This window comes from Brassica napus, chromosome C7, assembly GCF_020379485.1.
Source record: "Brassica napus cultivar Da-Ae chromosome C7, Da-Ae, whole genome shotgun sequence".
NCBI classification, from domain to species: Eukaryota; Viridiplantae; Streptophyta; class Magnoliopsida; order Brassicales; family Brassicaceae; genus Brassica; species Brassica napus.
In genome coordinates this window covers 14,451,729-14,475,698 of record NC_063450.1, presented here as the reverse complement: position 1 = coordinate 14,475,698, position 23,970 = coordinate 14,451,729, and the positions used below count along the sequence as shown (strand labels likewise).

The window sequence follows — 23,970 nt, the reverse complement described above, 5'->3', positions numbered from 1 at the left end:
CATATTATTATGTTGTTTTCATATTCCTAATTAACAAATTGAAGAAAAATAATATTTAAAAAATATTTTATTTTCTTGTAGGAATATTGTACGGGGTTTTATGTATCTCACGAAGGCACAGACTGATCAATCTTTTTTCCAGTGTCATTTAGATTATGATTTATTTATATTTACATTAAAACCATGCGGTTAATAAGATTATTGGTAAAATGTTAAGATTTTCTAGCTAAGTTTTTGTTGATGGTTTTTTCCTTCGGTTAATCATCATCGTCGTACTAAAAGGTCAATATGCTGAGTTTTTAGCCTGTCCACGTCCCTAAAAATAATCATTCAATCAGCTCATTTCGTTTTGACACGGTCAGACAGACTTAAGTCGCTTCTGCAAGTCGCTTCTGGGTTTCACGTTTTTCGTTTAATTTGGTGTGGGCTGGGCTTCGTTTGCATCGTCTGTAGGCTTTTTTTTTCATGTTTGCGTGAAGTCTGAAAATGAGTATGAATGCGAAAAGATCAAAGCGGAAGCAAATGATCCGAGGCAGATTGTGCATCGAACGAACAGATTCTCAATAGGCAAACGACATAACGAATCGAAATTACACAATGGAGAGAGAGAGAGAGAGAGAGAGAGAGAGAGAGAGAGAGAGAGTTACGATCTGGATTGAACGGATAGGCAATAATCGACGACGGAGATTTTTTTTTCTTTTCTGAATATTACGCGGTGAGAGAAGGCGATGATGCTTATTCTTCTTCCTCGAATCGAAAATCACGGATCACAGTGCTCTGTAGACATTCCATGGACACAGAGAGAGAGAGAGATTACAGAAAACGCGAACGAAGGTGTGTCTCTGTCTTGCTCCGTTTTTCTTAATTTTATTGTTTTCTAAATATTTATCTTTTTCAATTGAAAATCATCCTCCGCCGTTCTCTTAGACACGAGCACCGTTTTGTTTTTCATTTGGTGGAAATCTAAAGTCAGTCGTTTTCTTCCCACATGGTCGACCTGGCTTAACCCTCATTTCTCGGATTTGGAACGCAAAAATTCAACACACATTCTCTGTCTAAAACCTAATACCTGTAAAACGACAATCCTCCATGGTCGTCCTCTCATCCTATCACCACTTCCCCTTCACCTCTTCAACGTATTCATTCAACATATTAAGCCTCATAAAGCTCAATAATTAACTACAGATATCCTAGCGCCATGAATCGATTTCTATCCCACCACCTCCAAACTATATATATCCCTCATCTATTCTTCCCATCCCTCTTCACCAGTCACGGAAATCAATCGATCAGAGCTACCAATGGCAACCAGAGGACGAAATCAACCTGTGATGCAACCATGACCTTTTCTTCAGTGACGTTGTTGCTGGCTTGGCTGGAGCTTCTTCTTATTAATAAATAAATTTGAGTTCTTGGAACACAACAGGTTTGTGTTGATGGTAACATTAGTTTAAAATTTGAATGCACACTCTAATTTTGTTTTTTTGTTAGGTTGATGCACATATTTACCAGTGGAGATGGGACACTAAGATTGTGATTTCAGATGTTGATGGAACTATTACTAAGTAAGAGCTTCTGGATCCTTACTAATTTTTCTTCATATTAGAATTATAATATCTAGACATATGCTAATGTGATGATCCTTTTGCTGCAGATCTGATGTGTTAGGTCAGTTCATGCCTTTGGTTGGAAGGGACTGGACACAGTCTGGTGTGGCCAGGCTTTTTTCAGCTATAAAGGTAATTTTCAAGGTTTAAGTTAGTTTAGCTTCTCAGACTTTAATTTGGTAAAACATGAGATCCAACTACTGCTTATGTAAGATACAGTTTGTAATTATGGATCTCACATTATGCTTTGCTTTGTATTTCTTTCAGGAGAATGGATATCAGCTGCTGTTTCTGAGCGCTCCTGCCATTGTTCAGGCATATCTAACAAGAAGTTTCTTAAATAATCTAAAGCAGGTAAGACCTGACATCTTTTTTACCATTGAATTGGTACTCGAATCCATACTTATCAATACAATAACATTAGTCTAATTAACTCAAATGGTAATCATGTGACTATGTGAGGCTATGTATAGTCTTTTTGTTATGAGATCTCTTTGCTTCTTATGGATTTTTTTCCTCCGGCTTGCAGGCCGGAAAAGCTCTACCAAACGGTCATGTAGTCATTTCACCAGACGGGTTGTTTCCAGCATTGTACCGTGAAGGTATTAATCTTAATACCTTGAAGATTCATTAGCAGCATGTTAATGTTTCTGTTACTTGATAATAAGTATCTCTTTTTTCTTTTTTTTTAACTCATGTACTTTATAACTACCTTGCAGTGATAAGAAGAGCACCTCACGAATTCAAGAACGCATGTTTGGAGGTAAAAGTTTATCTTTGACATAAGAGAGAACGGTTAATCCAGCGGCATGTGTTTAGATAAGAACAAGTTTACAAATATAATGATGTGCAGGATATCAAGAAGCTTTTCCCAGAGCACTATAACCCGTTCTACGCTGGATTTGGAAACAGAGACACTGATGAGCTGAGTTACAGCAAACTCGGAATCCCCAAAGGAAAGATATTCATAATCAACCCAAAGGTAATCAAATTTTCTTGATAATCTGACATGCATTATTGATTGTTTTTTGGAACCTACTGAGAGAGACTGTGTTTTATAAAATTGACCAGGGAGAGGTAGCAACAGGACATCGAGTAGATGTCAAGAAGTCTTACACATCACTTCATTACTCATTTTAATTGATAGTTGTGAACTCCATCTGATTCAAAAAAATGGTTTTGGGTGGCTCAAAACCAAGAGGTTTCTGCTATGGTCAATGCATCTGAGGTGACTGACAGGTCAAGATGCTAACCATTCGTGAGATCTTGCCTTATTGAGAAGGAAATGAAATTAACAAAAACTAATAAGTATGTGTTTACTTTTTATTAATATATATATGCAAATCACAACACATCAATCTCTCAAAACTAGAGGAAATATATAATTAATAAAATAAAATAATTTGTTTACATAGTATAGAAATAATCAGAATGAAGATAATCAGAATGAAAAAAGAAAACATAAATCAAAACTAAACTGTTGTTACGAAGACCAATTTCACCCCACTTATTTATATCCAACAAAAATAACATATTACAGTATTCCAACCAACTAAACCATTATATTACTTTCTTCCACGTGTATTTAAAAACTAGATACTGATTCGTGCAGCGCAAAGAGTTAAATTTGATGTTTTAATTTCATGAAAACATAAAAAAATGATTTTTTCACATTAGTTCTTGGATTTTTCAGTATATATCGGCATAAGACTTATTTTAGTAATAACAATCCATTTCCTTACATAAATTGTGATTAGTATTTATATTTCAAGATTTATGGTGTTTTAAAATAGTATATTATTTTTTCTATTTATTTAACTTTTAAATATTTTTCAAAATATTATTAGTTAATTGAAACATATAGAATTGTAAACTCTTTCTATTTTTTATATTTCTTAAGACAAATTAAAAACAACAATTCAAACTATTAATGTTACACGACACCAATCAATATGTATTATTGATAGTCAGCTAAATATCAAATATATTGCAAGACAAACATCAAATTTGTTTACTTTAGCATCAATGGTGTGATTATAAAATTATTTTTTATTATCTTAATATATATTTTTTTTTAATTTTAACGCATATCACAATCTTAAATATATAATTCATATAATTTTTAAAAACATTTTCTTTTCTTTTGAATTTTTAGAAATGAAAATTGGTATTAAATAAATTAAGATAATGAATATTTTTTAAGGATATTTAAAAAGGAAATTTTCTTTAAATAATACTATTATATAATTTTAAAATTTATTTTTTACTATTAAATAATTTTTACAATTAATTGTATGTAACACCAACATCTTCAATGATTTGTTAAGTATTACAATTTTCTACAAAATCTAACATTTAACTTCTTTCTTACAAACTTTGCTAAACCATTTAAATATATGCAGAATAAATTAATAAGACACAATCTGCGCGTAGCGCGGAAAAAAGATCTAGTAAGATTAATGGTTTAAAATCAGTGATTCATAATAACAGATACATTATTTTTATAAAAATTTATTATTTTTATTTAATTTATTACTTCGAAATAGGAAAAACTAAAATAAGTAAACCATAAAATGAATGCATAACCAATTTAGCAATTTCATCCATAAAATTCAATGAATAGCTAGGTAATAAAATACAAAATGATAAAAGAGACAAAAAAACATAATTTATTTAAGATACTATGAAACATTCTTCGGACTTTTAATTACATTTGTTAGTGTATAGATTACTTACACTATTTTAAAGATTTAAATTAATTAATTAATTAGTTTTTATTAAAAGAATAATATTTTATGATTTATATTTTAGATACTAGAGTAACAATGTTGCTCTTACATAATTATATATATATATAGAACTGTATATCCATAGGAAATGCAACCATCAATTAGCAAACAAACACGTCGTTAATTAGAAGAGTATTCGGATAATATCATCATAACATCTTGTTATGCTCTGCCTCATCGTGATTTTTCTTGTTCCTCTACATCAATGTATGTACAATGCAATGATGCATATATAAAATATATTCAATTTTTCATCAATTTATCATGATAGGCATTGCAACTATGCATAAACTATTACATTCTCATTTTTAATCATATTTTTTATATAGTGGAAAACACAGATGATTTGGCATTTGACAGAAAATTCGTTTGTCTCCTTGGATGTACAAGAAGACGTTGTATTTTCTGTAACAACGCACTTGAAATATTAAAATGGTCAAGTTAATACCAGGATTGGAATTCACATATAAAAGTTAAAGGTCATAACTTTGGGGATTTGAGCTAAGTAGAACCAAGGTGGAGAATTGTGAAGAATGGCTCTATAGCTCAACGAATAGATCAAGTAGAGTTGGGCTTAGATGAAGTGGCCCAATCTCGGGACAGAAGAAACATAATGGGTATGGTGATATTATGCATTGGCCCATGAAGATACAGTTGAGCGTCGGCTGAGATCACGCTTTATAAAGTCATTGTCAACTGATTAAAGATTGTATCGTGAGATCTTCTTCTGTAACAAACAAAATGATCTAGTGAATTCCAGGAAGGAGATCCTGAGAGAGAAGTACCCAGGGTTAAGGGGAACTCTATAATATCTTGTGTCTTTGTACTTTCTTTACATTCTAATCGCGTAAGCACACGAGTGAGCGAGAGAGAGAGAGTGATAGAGATCGAGTAGAGAACGAACGAGATATCGAGAACGTATCTTCTACAATATCAATTAACCATCAATCACAAATTTATTTCTCAACTCGTCATTATCTAAATAAATTTAAAACTATTTTGGAAGTTCCAAGGAACAATAATAGAACGACAATTCCACAGAAACAGCTTAAACAACAAATCATCATCTTATCCTGTAAGAATCAACACAATCAAAGATTCTAGATAAAGATAACGTTGTGACTCGCGTACTTCACTCGCAAGGAGAACATTAATTTTTTAGCAAAAAAAAAAAAGAAAAAAAGGAGAACATTAATTCAACAATTATACATAAACAGCTTCAAATTAAAGATAATGGAAATGGATTTTCAATTAAACACCAAATCCTCCTCTTACCTGCAACACAATCAGAGATTCTTCACTCTTCAGAAAGATGATCAAAAGGAATAATAAATGAATTGTCTCTAGCAGCTCTCTCTTATAGGATTCAAACAGAATGATCTCGACCTTCCATTTACTTTTAATCTTAACCCTACACGTGTCAGCTATATTAAAACCGCGCTCCTTTCATTTGTTTCTTCCTGTACTTTTTGTTACTTGATCATATATTGGGTTCTAATTGAATTTCTTAAAAAAATGAATAAGGTTCTAACTGAGTTGTTAAAGAAAAAAAAAGTTCTAATTGTTCGACTTTTTCATTTGATTAGGATTGGTTCTCGGGATACAATGCAAAAGAGAAATGAGTAGTAGAGACCCATAAGTTGTGCGCATCAATTGTATTTTACCCTTTGCATTTTACCAAATGACTCACCATATTTTCCATTTTCAAAACAATAAAATACATGAGGTTTTAGGGATTTGAAAGCAATTAAATCAAAAGCAATTCCGGATTGACACCCATTGCGGTTTGGCACTAAGCTTCAAATCCTTGCATGAGAATACTTTTGAGACCCTTTGAGTCAAGAAACCAAACCAGTTTAAGAAGTCTTCACCGTTTCTTTCGAATTCACTCGTTTTGCTCGAGGACAAGCAAATGGTTTAAGTTTAGGGGAATTGATGAGGCACGAATTAAAGTACTTTTAGCACATATATTGTACCTACTTTAGGCCTTTAAACCCATCTTTTATTCACGTCACATGCATATTAGGATAGTTTCACATGCATTTCACTTTAGACCCTAAGAGCTTTGCATACTTTGTTTCTTTGTGCATACTAGGAATTTTGAAGGATCTAAGGAGGCCAACAAAGCTTGGGGAAAAGAACAAAGGAAGAAGCAAGAATTTAGCACCAAACCGAAAGATAAACAAGATATCGACCATTACAACCACATGTATCAGTTGACAAAAGTCCAAGAATCAGTCAAGAATGCACGGGAAATTTTGAATCCAAAATCAAGATCCAATCTTCATATCAACCCGTATCAACCGATAGGAAAAATGTATCAACCATCTATTTTTCATAATCAGGACGATATCAAGCTCATGAAGCATATCAACAAATCTACAATTTAGTTTGGCCATGCGCCCTCTCAACCAAATGACTCCAATCAACTATTGAGCTATGTTCCGAAACGCCACACTACACAAAGTCACATGCTTATACCATTGTAATATCATCTTCGGACAATGAGTCCACTCATACCACCTGGTCATATAGGCTCCATATATGTCTAATGAGCTAAAAGACTCCAGTGTTTTCTGTGGCCATAGGTCTTTCCAACAAAGCATCTCCTTCCAGGTTGTTAGGCGGTCCAGGCCATGACATCCCGGGAAATCTCGAGAGGCGACGTTCTTCTCCCTAAACCATGATGAACTTGTGTGAAGATATGACTCATATCATCCAAGAAAAACAAGTTATATCCCGACTTCTAACATTAACCGGGAAATAAGTGGTAAATTGTTGGGGATAAATAAACCATGAAGAAAATCATCCTCGAATTAGCATGATGACGAATTTCTAGTTATTGCTTCTGGCTTCCAGCTTCCATGTCGCGTTTTCCTCCTACCCCTGGGCCAAAAAGGAAAACTTCTTACTGTGGAAAACATTTCCATATATCATGATATAGAAGAATCTTTCCTAGATTTTAACACTGTTATCTTTAAAAAGATTCCAAAAATCATATAAGATAGGGATCGACTAATAACTACTTTCAACTTAGATACATGCAACTAAAACTAGGGTTTATATACCAATATGTTGTATTTTTGTTCTTAAGATCAGTAAAACACTATTTTTGATTAGTAAAACACTATTTTTGATTTTTTTTATTGCTTTACTTTCTGTTTATGTAATGTCACGAAGTACCCTCCGTATTTTACAGTAAGAGATGTATATATCAATGTATGTTAAAAATGTAAAATATCAATGGATTCAAGGAATAAATATATAACACCGAGGGTAAACCATGATTTGTGTTATAAAACACATCCAGGGCCGTGCTTATAATGTAGTAGAAAAGGCTTTTGCCTTAGCCCCAGGTATAGGATACTCGGGCCCTAATGTCTAAAAGTTTGTAGTAGCGTAATTGCTGAGTGGTTTGTAGTTGTATATGTGCTTAATTGGTTTGATTCCTAATGGCTGCGTGTAGCAGTATTTCCTTTTTAGATAGGCATTCTTAGGATAAAAAATGTATGCATGAGCTTCCTAAAAGCAACTTTAAATATAACTAGAAATCCGCGCTACGGAATAAAAATTATATATAAATTATTTTTACGTATTATATATATGTTTTATGAAATAATAAATATATATTTAATAATTAAAAATTCAGTAACTATTATGCATATAATTAAATTGGTGAGAACACATAAATAAATTTTATTAATCCAAACAAACATTTTTTTTATATTGTATATAATTAAATTTAAATGATAATAGATAATAACATAGATATATAGTATATTTTTAATATTGATATCTATTAATTAATGTTTTCTACTCATATTATTTTTTGATCATTTGTATCTTTTTATAACAAAATTTTAAATCAATGATAACAAAAATTTAAATCGATGATAACAAAAATTGTGGAATGTTTAATATCTTTAGTAATTTACTGCAAAGGTTAAAATTTAAATATTAAATTATCAATTTTCAAATATTTTGTCAAAATATAAATTGTTCAAAGAGAATTTTAAAATTAAAATATTTATGTATTTTTTATATGGTACATGGTTTTAATTTAAATAATATTAGTATATATATATATCTTTTAATCTTAATATTTATTAAATGAGACTTCCTAATTATATGATTTTGTAATCATTTGTAATTTGTCATAAAAAAATTTTAAACCATGGATCACAAAAATGTCAATGTGAGAATTTTTTACATTTTTAATAATTTATAGGTCTTTTTAAAAAATTCAAAATATAAATACAAAAAAATCTAATTTTTTATTATATGATAAATGTGTTTGTTTAATTTATTTTAATAAGTTAAAATTAAATAAATGATAGAAAATATACTAATTTTTATAAAATCTATATTATTCAAAATCATTCATTGTCATATATACTTTAGCTACATTTGGAAATTCCGTAATTTTTATTTAAAAAAAGAATGAATAACATTAATAATTAATTTATGGTTAGTTTGATAAAAAGTTTATTATATATTTAGATGGATCAACATATTTCTATAAAGATTCTAATAATGATTGTGGTGATGATACATGACTACCTCAAATGTTTTAATGTTTTTCTTTTAATATAAAAGGGATATTTTTTATATTCCAAAAGCAACTTCAAAACTTTAGAATTTTATAAAAAAAATTACAGTAAAATTTTATATTTGAGGTTTCAATGTTCAAAACATTATATTTGAGTTTTCATATTTTTGAATTCTTATAGTTATGTATATTTCAAACAAGTATGTTAACTTTGCATTTATCACTTTAGTTCTTATAATTTATATTTTATAACTATTTCACATATAAAATATCAGATTCGATAAATGTAAGCTTGTAATGTATTTATATTTAACAAAGAAGTTGATATTTTATTTTAAAATTCAGAAATTGATAATATATTTGAACATTACAAAATTAGTTATATTAAGTCATTTGACATTCCACTTACAGTTTAGTTTAATATGTGTTTTTATAGCTCTCATTTATTATAATATATAATGTTAATTCTGTTTATAATTTTTAAGATGTTTTATTATTTATAAAACTTTTGTATTTTCAAATATTTTGATCACTCTTCAGGACTGTAATGTGAATAAAAGTTTTTATAGAATGAAATTTAAGGTCTTACAATTGAAGAAACCCACATTGAAACCTCAAATACCTCAGATTTGAGGTTTAACAAACCTCAAAAATAAAGTTGATTTTGGAGATCTAAGCACCTCACTCAGGGGCGAAGCCAGGTTATGTAGTGTGGGGTCATGTGCACCCATAATTATATTGATATTCAAGTTTTTGTGAATTTTGCTAGTTTAGCGGATAAAAAATAGCTTGTGCACCCTCATTTTCCTAGGTTCGATCTTTACCATATGTATTTTTTTTATATAATAAATAGTGCATCCACTAAATGCGGTCTAGATTCGCCTCTGACATCCCTAGATACATTGTTATATTGACTATCCTAATTAAAAATAAAATAAACATTGTTTTTAGAAAAATTAAATAAACATGAATTTATTTTAGTAAGATAAATATGATCTCTGATAAGAAGAATAAAACATAAATAATTAAAATTAAAATTATTTTTAATTGAGAATAAACTAAATATTTTTAAACATTTATTAAATTTAAGATATTTTTATTGACTATTCACTTACTCATCTACGGCTGGTTCAACCCTAGTTATTATATAAAAAATAGATTTTTGGCAACAAAATAATTTTCTTAATACAATAATCAAACAAGTAATAAAAAGGGAATATGAGCCTCAGAGAGGACGTCCACGTCAGCTTGAAAAATCGTCCAAGATGGAGATTGTTTTTTGCCACGTCACACACGGATTTGGATATTGTTGGGCTTCTATTTTTTTTTACGAGCCCGCATGTTAATCTGAATGGCCAAGGAAGCCCATTTTCGTTTGCTCTTCCTCTTCTTCGTTTCCTATATGAGTTATTCAACGACCTCAACTGAGTTTTCCTTATCTCTGTCCTTAGGTTTTCCTAGACGACCACCGTCTCTTGAAAGTCCAGCCGGTAACACCTCTGAGCGACTTCAATTGATACTGTTACCGCTGTAAATCATTGCACTGAATCGGAGCTCCCGCTACTTAGTCTTCAATTCTATATCAACGTCTTCTACGGTACTAAAAGGTTGTATATATATAGATCCACAAAGAGTTGTTTCTATTTTATTGTCCTTCTTGCTTTCTGTAGCTTATTATCTCTCTAACACGCCGGTTTTAACTATGACTATTCCACAGGTTCTTTCCGGTGATTTGAAGGCAGGCCGGTGTCGTAAGACTGTTGTCACCCGTGTTTTGCGTTTCTGGGAAGCAAGAAATGTTAAGAAGGGAGGTGATCTTAAGGGTATGTACTTGACTTTATATTTATTTTGTTTCGAGTCTAGAAATAGAACTAAGTTTTATCCTTGCTGCAGAGGTAGCCCAGATACATGTACATGTGTTCTTATATATTAGGATCACATATTCAAAACTCATATGCTGAGGAAGCCCATGAGAGATCACTGCCACGATGAGATGAGTTAGTGGGTAGAACCTTCACTTTTCAACTGACTCTATCTGAGTTCAACTTCACATTAGAGCTCAATCATTCACCATTGTTTTGTACCGAAATCGGTGCTATGCGAGAGGTAGACAGATTTCGACTGTGAGATTAGGAGAAGTCTTCTTGTTGGATTAGAACGAGGTAGAGCCATTTAGAGAGAGTAAAAAGGGGTTTAATGATTATGGCTGGACCCGGTGAAGGGATGCCTACGTACCCCAAATGGGGATCAAGCCAATCGTAGTTCTACAATGATAGGATCACAAGTGCTTAGATGAAAGCATGTGGAGAGGTGTTTCTCTCTCTAGAAATAGAGAAAGGGTGGAAAAGTGGCTAAAAAGATAATGGGCTTACTGTTGGACATGGGCTTTGCCCCCAACAAGGCCTATAAGATAATGGGCTTAGTCCATTTAAAAGGAGGTGACTAGGAAACCCTAGACCTCTTCCTTCTATAAATAAGGACTCACTCTTCCTTTGAGAAGTATATTTTTAGCCACTTTTCCACCCTTTCTCTATTTCTAGAGAGAGAAACACCTCTCCACATGCTTTCATCTAAGAACTTGTGATCCTATCATTGTAGAACTACGATTGGCTTGATCCCCATTTGGGGTACGTAGGCATCCCTTCACCGGGTCCAGCCATAATCATTAAACCCCTTTTTACTCTCTCTAAATGGCTCCACCTAGTTCTAATCCAACAAGAAGACTTCTCCTAATCCCACAGTCGAAATCTGTCTACCTCTCGCATAGCACCGATTTCGGTACAAACAATTGGCGCCCACCGTGGGGCATGGGGAAGTATCTTCGGAAAAAAAAATTGAACTTAGAGTCCGTTTGGTCGTCACTCGACCGTTTGGTCGTCACTCGACCGTTTGGTCGTCACTCGACCGTTTGGTCGTAACTCGACCGTTTGGTCGTCACTCGACCGTTTGGTCGTCACTCGACCGTTTGGTCGTCACTCGACCGTTTGGTCGTCACTGGACAGTTTGGTCGTCACTTTGACCGTTATGTCGTCGCTTGAGCGTTTAGTCGTCGCTCAACCGTTTAGTCGTCACTCGACACTTGACCGTTCTGTTGTCACTTAAGCGTTCTGTCGTCGCTCGACCGTTTAGTCGTCACTCGACACTTGACCGTTATGTCGTTGCTTAAGCGTTCTGTCGTCGCTCGACCGTTTAGTCGTCACTCGACACTTGACCGTTCTGTCGTCGCTTGAGTGTTTAGTCGTCGCTCGACCGTTTAGTCATCACTCGACACTTGACCGTTATGTCGTTGTTTAAGCGTTTTGTCGTTGCTCGACCGTTTAGTCGTCACTCGACACTTGACCGTTTTGTCGTCGCTTGAGTGTTTAGTCGTCGCTCGACCTTTTAGTCGTCACTCGACACTTGACCGTTCTGTCGTCGCTCGACCGTTTAGTCGTCACTCGACACTTGACCGTTCTGTCGTCGCTTAAGCGTTATGTCGCCACTTGACAATTTGTCATCATTTGACCGTTTCGTCGTCAAAAAAAAAAAAAAGGAGTGGGACCTACCATGCTTTATTTCCCTCGGCAATAAAAAATGAATTTGTTGGTTCATTTATCAGCGTACAATCATTATGCCGAAGACTTCAATTCGTGAAAGCTTGATCAGATCAAGGATTGAGGCCCACACCAGACCCAATAGACTTCAGCCAATCAAACCCATGGCGAGTAAATGGAAACCTTTCTTACGCGATAAAAAAACGAGTAAATGATTATTTTGATGATCTCGACTGAACGACAGCTCATCTTTTGTCGTTCCCATCATCGGCGAAGATTTTTGACTCACCAACTCCTCAACTCGTGATTCTGTTTCTGGCTAAAGTTTATCACGTGATTACGTTACCTCTAGTAACTCGGTTACTCGGCAATCATCAGTTAATCTCGTCGCCTTATGCAAGACGCCATCACCAACAAGACGTCATTGCTATCGAGCTGACCGTCACCGATCGAGAGCTTATGCCAATTGAAAGCACAACGACGACTTCAAGGTTATACACCAACTATGATCTTTGTCACCTTGTTTTGTCGCTCATCGCATAAGCTCGCCGATCAAGACACCACGAAGCCCACAAGATCTTAGTAAAGGCAGCCGTTTGCGAATCCAATCTTTACGTGATCTTGTCGACTTCTCGGGCAGTAGCAATCACGGGATGATCTTGGTAGTCGAGCGAGCGGTTGACATGCTGTTACAGCACTCGTTCTCAGATCTTGCCGACAAATGCTTATGCCAACGAAAAGCCGAAGCTCATGGTATCACGAGCATTCATTCGAGATATTTCGTCAAGTCATGCTCGGAAACCATCTCTCGGGAATCAAGAGGTCGAAGCAACGTCCCGCTTGGAACAAAGCTTGAGCTCACTCAGTTCCCGAGCAACAGCGAAAGCAACGTCACCTCCGTCATGTGCTTTACTCGGCACAAGTACTCAATGTCGAATCTCTCCATGATGAGAAGAAGAATGGAGACGAGACGTTTTAAAACTATTTTCAGACGTAGGCCGTCATGGTCGGCCCGACGAGCATGCCGCAACCGGCACAAATTCCTCAAGAGCAATCCCTTCTCATGCGCCTCAGTTCAAAGTTCATCTCGTCTCATCTCATCATTCGGCACAGTCAAAACGATTTCGATCGTTTCAATTACCGGTTCAGGTGCTCCCGAGTAAAATCTCACACGACAAAAAGATCACCGACCAGCTCTGTCTCTCGTCGCCAACTTGAAGCTCCGTTACTCGTCATTTGTCCTCGACGACAAAATGGCCGAGTGAAATCCGCATGGGCCATATATTATTTACCATGGCCCAAGCACCAGATCCACTAAGGAGAGACGTCTGACAAGAGCGCTTGAGCGTGAAGCTTCATTTTCATCAACTTGCTCGGCATCTCGACAATAGCTTTCACTGTCTCTCGTCACAAAGCTTATGCCGACTAAAAGCTTCACCAACTTAAGCTCTAGCCGGCTAAAAGCTTATGCTCTAAGGGTTAATGTTCATCAACTCTAAGAATCAAGTTGCCTCTGTCCATGAACTCGTCAAGTCATCAACACCGTAACGACATCATTAAAAAAAATGGCTTGCACGTTCAGCTCAAGCTCGAGCTCCATCAATGGCGAATTCAGCTCTTTTCTTTTCGGGACTTCACCATCAAGCTTGCGACCTGCTGGGATCAAGGCATGATATTCGAAAGTCCCAATGTCTCATCAGGTTTGTCACGATCGTTTTCTCAGCATCTTGTTCCCGAGAGTTTGAGCTCCTTCACCACGTTCTCCTCAACTACAAAGACGTCTCCTCGTCAAGACTCTCCTCGAGATTAAGCCGATACCAGATCCGTCTCTCGCCGCCGCCGCTGACTTAAAGCTCCATCACTCATCGCACAAAGATCATCAGCCGAGAACCAGCTAAAGAAAGAGTTCCTTCATGACAAGGAGAGGAACAAGCTTCTCTTTTACTCGGCGCAACTGAGAGAACAATGGAGATGAGACACCTCAAAGAGTTCGGATTCAAGCCATCATGGTATTGCCGAGCTAAAGCTCTCAAACAAGGCCTCGCTTCTTCCAGCAAGCTCTTCGACGAGCAAGCCGTAACCGGCAAGCTCCGCAAGAGTTCAAAGCCCGGTTCACGTGCCCCCGTTCAAGCTTCATCATCGGTGGCTGCTAGTTGCCGAACAAAAATCACGCAATAAACAGCAAAAAGCAAAGAATGCCATTACTACGTAACTGCACTCATGCACGCATGCATGCCGTGTCGAGCATCGCAACATCACAAATGAAAAAGCGTCATTCGGTCGGTCAGAAGATCAGCTCTGTTCGAGCTAACGAAGTCGGACTCGTCAAGAACTGTCACCAATTCAATAGCTCGTCGAGAATGACACTCGCGTTGCTCATCACTTTTACTCGTCGAGAGTAAATGACAAGGTACGGCAGTTCGTGCATCATTTTTACTCGTCAAAAAATATATTTATTGTATTTCCGCTTTTGCCTGGGTATGTACGTCGAGGCACGAGTACAACTTGTCCTATTTTCGGCGTGAGTTTACAATAAACTTGCCTTTTACTAGGCATGAATTCAACATAAACTCATCTATCACTAAGAATAAGTTCAGTAAACCAGTCTTTTACTAGACATGGGTTTACACCTCACCTCTTAGTAGACATGAGTTTATGTTTAATTCGCTTTGTATCGGGCACAAGTTTACATTCAACTCGCCTTTCACTAGGCATGAGTTCGGTAAACTCAGCTTCACTAGGCATGAGTTACTCGCCGAGATACGGCTCCTAGGCATTAGGTCGGAAAACTCTCTTTTCGGGCATGAGTTACTGGCCGAGTTACTGCTTCTAGGGACGAATTCATAGTAAACTCCCCTAGCGAGAGTACAACTCGCGTAGGCATGAGTTCACTAGCCAACTCGCCTAGTAAAAGTACTACTCGCCTCTGTCTAGGCACGAGTTTAATAAACTTACATTTCTCCAAGCACATTTTACACTCAACTCGCCTAGTAAGAGTACAACTACTCTCTCTTTTTCGGGCATGAGTTACTGGCCGAGTTACTGCTTCTATGGATGAGTTCATAGTAAACTCCCCTAGCGAGAGTACAACTCGCGTCCTAGGCATGAGTTCACTAGCCAACTCGCCTAGTAAAAGTACTACTCGCCTCTATCTAGGCACGAGTTTAGTAAACTTGCTTTTCTTTAGGCACGAGTTTACACTCAACTCGCCTAGTAAGAGTACATCTACTCTCCCTCGCTCAAGCACGAGTTACTGGCCGAGTTACTGCTTCTAGGGACGAGTTCATAGTAAACTTCCCTAGCGAGAGTACAACTCGCGTCCTAGGCATGAGTTTCCCAGTCAACTCGCCTAGTAAATGTACTACTCGCTTGGGTCATCAAATGTAAAAGCACTGAGTCCATTTTCTTATAAACCCTCTTCGTAGAATTCATAGAGATCAATTTCATCTCTCTCAACGAACTGGGGGGCTTACTGTTGGACATGGGCTTTGCCCCCAACAAGGCCTATAAGATAATGGGCTTAGTCCATTTAAAAGGAGGTGACTAGGAAACCCTAGACCTCTTCCTTCTATAAATAAGGACTCACTCTTCCTTTGAAAAGTATCTTTTTAGCCACTTTTCCACCCTTTCTCTATTTCTAGAGAGAGAAACACTTCTCCACATGCTTTTATCTAAGCACTTGTGATCCTATCATTATAGAACTACGATTGGCTTGATCCCCATTTGGGGTACGTAGGCATCCCTTCACCGGGTCCAGCCATAATCATTAAACCCCTTTTTACTCTCTCTAAATGGCTCCACCTAGTTCTAATCCAACAAGAAGACTTCTCCTAATCCCACAGTCGAAATCTGTCTACCTCTCGCATAGCACCGATTTCGGTACAAACAACCATCTCCCGCAAATTTGATAAACATCAGCAGCCGCAACTCCCAAGCTTTGCAGAACAAGTAGGCACACATCTAGACAGAAACAAACCTAAGCAGAACAAATCTTTTCTGCTGTTTAATATTTGTCATTTTTTTGTCCAGGGAGGTGGTAACCACCGTAGTGACGACATGCCTGGAGCCGGATTGGTCTCAACTAATCCATCTGATAGGATGATCCGTGATGCCTCAGATAAAACAACTGCTGAGTGATAGTCTTAGGGTTGTTGAAGGAAGTAAGGCTGATCCACCTCTAGCCACTGGTGCAGCTGTTTCAGTTGGATACACGACTCAAGGATCCACCCACGGAGGATGTGCGTGAAAGGAAGAAGCCATGCATTTCTTAGCTTGAGAACATAAAAAGGACCTTAGCTCAAACTCGATTACCTCACCTCTATCGCTTCCCTGTTTATTCTACAGTTTAAATATTTTAATCTCCGATATATTCTCTAATGCAAACCTGTTTCAGGGTTTTATTTTATCCTTGGTTTTTTGTTGTTGTTAAGACTAGGAAACACATTTGGTGTTTTGTTGATAAATAAAATTTTGTTGGAATATGGTTGTGTTAATGATAAATTTAAGCATCAAGAATAGCATACAGTTAACGATCATATGGCATCGTCGTTTTCATATCATCTTTCTCAAGGACTTCATACATTAGATCATGCCAGTTCTTTTTTCACTTTTACATTACTATAAGATTTTCATTATAATGAAGCAGAGAAACATACAGATAAGTATCAACCTCTAAAGTAATCCGTGAAGATTAATAACCATATTCTAGCTTCCTACTAAATATCTCAAGAACTTCTTCATCATCTGAAGTTTATCAAATCTGGAACATTTTAACTGTCTGCTTGGGAAACCTATAGAAACAGATTGATTAGCATTTTGGTTGCCTCACATCTCGAAAGTCTTATTGTAGATACCTTTTGTTGGTTTGTTTTGATTTAGTTTGGTGTTCTTCTGGATTTTGTACATAGTGCATCATCAATTTCATGCAGTGAGTTCATGTTGGAACAGCAAAAGATTCACAATGTAAAATATACATTTTCATGGAACTGCAAGTGAATATATTTGTAAACATAATAAATATACATAAACCAACATAATTAATATATATATATATATGAATATGAATATTTATATAATTATTGTATAGTCAAGTCAAAATAAGTTTTGCTCTGGATTATGAAACATCACTTTTTATGATATAGTCTATTTTAAATAATTTTAAATAATTTATATCTGTTTTTTAGTGCCAAAATATGCAAAGTATACTTCATATATTTTTTTTCTCTCAGTCATGAGACATCACTTTCGATGATATTGGTCTATTCTAAATAATTTATATATGTTTTTCAGAAACTATATTCTGCCAAAATATGCAAAACATGTTTTATATTCTTTGGTCTAGATTATAAACATACTGAAGTATATATATCACTTATATCTCTGATTATATTTTTAAATAATATTCATTTGGTTTATGACCCATTAGAGATTCAAAGCAACAACACAAATTCACTTTTTAATTTTGTAAAGATAATATTGAGTTAAATGAGATACTAAAATCCAAAAGTCATGTATCTATTTCCACAATGTAAAACGTAATATCCAATTATTACAAAGTATTTTGAAGCACTAAATATTAATACAGAATACTTATATATAGAAGGCTAATATATTTTCACAAAATTATTAATATACATTCTTATTTATTATACTTAATTTTTCTAAAGTGCCACGGCAAAAAGAGTATTTCATCTATTAATTTCCATAAATATATTAACAGTTAGCCATTATAACTAAATTGTTTAATAAAATAATTAAAAAACTAATAATTAACAATCCCAGCGCCGGAAAACCCTAGTATAAATAAGATCTCGGTACTAACCAATTATGAACTCTTAAAACTTTTTGATAATCTGAACCAACTAACTAACGAAACATCACCATGGAGAGAGATATAGAGAGGGAAATGGGTTGTATTTTACGCAAAAAAAAAAAACAGACAAACAACAACTGGCATTAAAGGAAAAAAACCAATTTAATCTGTTATTATAAGTTTATGCTCCAAAATAAGAAAAACAAAAAAAAAAAAAACTGGATATGAGAAAACAAATAGAAAGTCTATTTGATAAGATGAGGCAACCTTCCATGTCTTTACGCGTCATCATCATCCTTACATTGAGATTTCTCTGCTTTTCCTAATCATTATTCCTTAATCTATTTTCTCATCTCTTTCTCTCTCTCTGTCCAGATCTCAAGTCAATTCTCCCAGAGCCTATCTTCTCAATTTGATCTTTATTTGTTCATTCTTGGATCTGTCGCAGCAGCCTCAAGAGGATTCATTCACGACCCTCTTAGAGATCTTCGGTACCATTTGGCTGATATGTGAAACATAATTACCATATAATTTGATATTGTTTGTATGTAAAAGTATATTTAGGGGATTGGAGAGAAGCGATCATGTCCTTTAGATCACATTCGACAGGGAGCAGTCAATTTGCAGAGAAGATAACCGATGATCCGGTGACGTATAAGACGGCACAAAGCACCGTGACATGCATATATCAAACGCATATATCTGGGTTTTGGAGGAATGTGACGGTTCTATGGTCAAAGAATCTAATGAACCATTCGCTTACGGTCATGGTCACAAGCGTGGAAGGCGATATGAATTATTGCTGCAAGGTTGATCTTAAGCCATGGCATTTCTGGAACAAGAAAGGCTACAAGTCCTTTGAAGTTGAAGGCAACCCCGTTGAGGTGTATTGGGATTTCAGGTCTGCGAAATTCACGAGTAGCCCCGAGCCGAGCTCGGACTTCTACGTGGCTCTAGTCGCGGAGGAAGAGGTGGTTTTGTTGGTGGGTGATTACAAGAAGAAGGCTTTCAAGAGAACAAAATCAAGACCCGCTTTGGTCGAGGCTGCCTTGTTTTACAAGAAAGAAAACGTGTTTGGGAAGAAGAGTTTTGCTACGAGGGCTAAGTTTTACGACAGGAAAAAAGAGCATGAGATCAACGTGGAGAGCTCTATCTCCGGGACTAAAGAGCCAGAGATGTGGATAAGTATTGACGGGATTGTCTTGGTACAGGTCAAGAATCTGCAGTGGAAATTCAGAGGGAACCAGACCGTGCTCGTAGATAAACAACCTGTTCAAGTCTTTTGGGATGTTTATGATTGGTTGTTCAGCGCGCCGGGGACAGGGCATGGTCTGTTTATATTCAAACCAGGGACCGCAGAAGACAGCGACATGGAAGGAAGTGGTCATGGTGGTGGTGGTGAGAGTGATACGAGCACAGGGAGCAGGTATCATTCGACCAAGAGTGGCTCTTGGCCGCCTGAGTTTTGCCTCTTTCTTTATGCTTGGAAACTTGAATAGTAGTCTTATCAAAAAAAAGAGAAAGCTTTTGTCAAGAAAATGTATTATACGGGTTTGATTGAACTCGAATGGTGACATAGCGATTAACATTATCACAAATCACTAGGGTACGATATATACATATCGTAGTCAAGGTTTTGTCTGTTCATCTATTGTTGTTTCTTGTGCCTGTAACTCATTCTCACTTTTCGTTTGTTATTGACAAGTTAACAACATCACAATCATGAGTCATGACTTCTAGTGATCAATTATGCTGTAGGATTAATTGTAATTCTTTAATTGCACCTCATAACAATCGTTTCTACCAAAGCGCTTTTCTTTGTTGTTGTTTTTGGTCTGTTTCTATTTATTACTAAGCTATGAATTTTTTCTTCGTCATAATATCGTTCAAATTATCCTAAAATAACTTTTTCTCTCGAATAAGAGATTCAGTTGTATTATTTATGAGATTCAGTTGTATTATTTATGGATCGAATCCACACGAAACTTGGACACATAATAGGCTAATCACATTATAACAGTAAATAACAGAAAACATGTAAATCAGTTGGTTACGAGATATATAAGAAAATAGCTAAACTTAGAGTTTCAGACAATAAGAATTATGATTTATAGATGCTAAGCGTGTGTGATAAACCATCTTAGAACTTGAATGCAATAGTAAGATATCCAACTCTCGTTGTGAGTCTAGTCAAATGACTAAGTCTTTGTTCCAGTTCTCGCATGCGAACAAGGAATGAGTATTGATCGATACTTCCTTAGACAAGCATTAACGTTCTAATCGATATGTTCACTATGTTAACTAAATCAGCTTTCGTATGTGTATAACAACCTATACATAGTTCAGTAGAATTATTGTCAGATAATAAACTTACTTTCACAGTTGTCGGTTCAGGGTTCTAATTAGATACTTTAAAACATAAGCAATAAAATCAACTCTGTTGAAAGATCCTAATAATTCATCCTATCAGTTCCATGTTTCACTAATTCATCTTAAACCCTAACAAACTTAGATATAACAAAAGAAACTACTTAGACATGATCAAGTAAAACATAAAAAATAGTCTAGATATAATGCATAAATAAAAGGGAAATATTAGGGATATTATATCCCACATCGGGAATTCTAAGGGACATTAAGTAATATATAAAGGTTTAGGGTCAATCCATTAATCACCAATTGGTTTTAAGTTGGAAACCCATAATAAACCCGAATCTAACATGGTATCAGAGCCCAAATCCTAAATACCCTAAACCCCTAATTAATATAACCCTATCCGACCGGGTATAAAAGGTCGTAATTGACTCGCTCGCCCGAGTATAACTGTCTTAAAGTTCCAAGATTTCAAGCCGATAAGAGTCATCATCTCGAGGAGGGGTATTAGGGATATTATATCTCACATTGGGAATTCTAAGGGACATTAAGTAATATATAAAGGTTTAGGGTCAATCCACTAATCACCAATTGGTTTTAAGTTGGAAGCCCATAATAAACCCGAATCTAACAGCCAAAACGGAACAAAAAAACAACATAGTTGTCCCTATGGTATAAAACTATCACTAAGTTGTCCCTATAGTATAATATTTTTCATAATCTCAAAACTAACATTTCATTAATCAAATTAAACATAAATTAAAACCATTTTTAAAAAGTTTATTGGAAAAAGATAAAAAAAAATAAGGTAATCCCATAATGTTTTAGAAAGGAAAAAAAATGTAAAAACAATTTAAAAAAAAAGAACACACGACACATATCAAAAATATCCCGTAACCTAATTGCATTTGGTTTCTAAAATCCTCCAAAACTATTCTTTTAAAATCATCAAAGGTAGAACTTGATTCCAATAATAGTAGCCTACCCCCTTTATCATCAGCCGAAAAAACTCATCTCGTGCTTGCACTAAATTCCCAAACACCACATATTATATAGATATGCAACATAGAACAAGAGTTTGTGAAAATCACAAGACAAACTATGGAGAAATCATAGATTGATGAAGAAGAAAATCCAGAATCGTTTTTTTTATATTTTGACAAAGAAAATCGACCGGGACACGTTTTAGTAAATTAGAATATTTTTAGAATATTTTCTTAACTGAAACATCCTTAATTTTCGGAAAAGCTAGTTTTTATCCGTAGAATGCACCTTTTACACTGTGTAGAACCATGACAAAAATTCTGAATACAATTTCTACTTTTTGTAGACGTTCGTATTAAGTTTAGATTTCACATACTCAGAATTTTAGAATACTTCATAAAAGTAGAAACTGCATTCAAAAGAAAAATAATGATCTTTACAATTAGTAGAATTCGCATTCTCCATATTTAGAATTTTAATCATTTTTAGATTGTTTCTTCTAAAAAAAGTAGATTGACTTGTTTATTCTGGAATTCGTTTTCTACTAACACATATTCCGTAGAAGACGAATTCTACTTTTAGTGGAATATAATTTTAAAATTTTATTTATCAAGTTTTTTAACCAAAAAAATATATGTGTTTGTGTATATAGGTGCTTTATTAATTATTTATATTTTTAATATTTTTTTGGATTCATTAAATTATTTATTTCATTAAATTTCAGAAATTGAAAGGGTAAAATGGAGAATAAATAGACAAATATGGTTTTATACCATAGAGACAACTATGTTATTTTTTTGTCCTGCTTTGGCAATTTTCCCTAAATAAAATAAGTTAGAAAAACTGGAGTTCCTGTGAAAGAGTTATTGAACTTCTCTCCAAAAGCTACTAAGTATAAGGCCCTAAATATTATGGTGTGATATTGTGTAAAGATGGTCTCTTGCCTAAAACAATGGAAAAACCTATATTAGGTTTAAAGTTGGTCATGAGTAATCTTGTAATACGTGGATCTTTTGGGCCTGAGTCGATCTTGAAACAAGTTTTGCATGTCTACTCGCACAAGTGTCGAGCGACATTAAGAGTGTAGTGTCGATCGACGCTCCTTCTAAATCTCGGCTCTGGCTTTGATTTTTTGGACAGCTACGAGTTTCCTCATCCATAAACTCTAAAAATGCTCCATAATCTCCGCATTGCTCTAAAACATACACGGACCTGAAAAATCTCTAAAATAGACTCCAAACACATGTAATATACTCTAAAAAGGACTTATACCATAGCTGAAAACTAGTAAATTCCATAGTATATCAAATATCAACCTCAAAACAAAAACATTAATCTTGGAACCAACCCTAGAAAAGATTGAAGATTATTTACGTGAAATCAAGTATAGTTCTATAATATTATTTGAGAAGATAGTTTTATACGTGACGCTTTTATGTTCAGTCTCATGATGGTCAATTACATTAATATCCTTAATAAATTAAAATTATTATGTAATTATCATTATTAATGTTTCTCTTTTATTTTATTAATAACTTTTTTAATAACAAAAAAGAAGATACATATAAATCTTACTAAATCTATTTGGGCTGTTTTATGAATTATCCTTACACTAATTTATTCAAAAGTCAATAATATATGTATACTTGATTAAGTTTAACAAATAATTATTTTTTAAAAATAATGTGGATTTTTGAAATATATAATTGCATATAATCAATTATATATACATAAGCATACATACTATCTAAATTATCCAAACATATCCATATATTTTATACATGTCTTTTTAATCAAATATTCATTTTTATTGCAAAATATTTTCAACAATATTATTATGTAATGCTTATTTCGTAAAAACCAGACATTCCCACATAACGCATGAACTCTATATTAATTTTAACCATTGTTTTGAAAACTGGATAGGACTGACCGGTCGAACCATTACTCATTGCTCTATTCGATTACAGGTTGTGTTAACAACCGTCTCCTATGTCAAACCGAGAAAAGTGGTGAAACAAAGAGTTATTGAACCAAATACCACAAAAAAACGAAACATATCATGTATATCTAAATCTAAAAATTTTCAACTAAACCAAAAATTTAATAGAAATCGAATGCCTAAAATATAAATTATATAATAATATTTTTGTTATATTTAATTTAAGAAAAAGTATTAAAACTATTTACAATAATTTTTTTACTTTTATTTCAAAAGAATTGTAGTAATTGGATTTAGTTAACAAGAATATATATATATATATATATATATATATATATATATATATATATATTATAATTTTATTTTAAATTGATTTAAATA

The 23,970-nt window shown here is 34.4% G+C and overlaps 2 protein-coding genes across 2 annotated transcripts; both read left to right on the top strand.

The window, feature by feature from the left end:
- Positions 1-264: 264 nt before the first annotated feature.
- LOC106404136 (phosphatidate phosphatase PAH1-like) lies at positions 265-2,959 on the top strand. Its single transcript, XM_048763516.1, has 8 exons — positions 265-1,426; positions 1,492-1,565; positions 1,655-1,739; positions 1,875-1,961; positions 2,137-2,209; positions 2,327-2,370; positions 2,461-2,589; positions 2,679-2,959. The coding sequence occupies exons 3-8, from the start codon at positions 1,677-1,679 to the stop codon at positions 2,745-2,747; spliced, it is 465 nt and encodes a 154-aa protein (XP_048619473.1). The 5' UTR covers positions 265-1,426; positions 1,492-1,565; positions 1,655-1,676; the 3' UTR covers positions 2,748-2,959.
- Positions 2,960-18,488: 15,529 nt separating this feature from the next.
- On the top strand, positions 18,489-19,987 carry LOC106406509. Its single transcript, XM_013847191.3, has one exon. The coding sequence runs from the start codon at positions 18,875-18,877 to the stop codon at positions 19,787-19,789; it is 915 nt and encodes a 304-aa protein (XP_013702645.1). The 5' UTR covers positions 18,489-18,874; the 3' UTR covers positions 19,790-19,987.
- Positions 19,988-23,970: the final 3,983 nt, after the last annotated feature.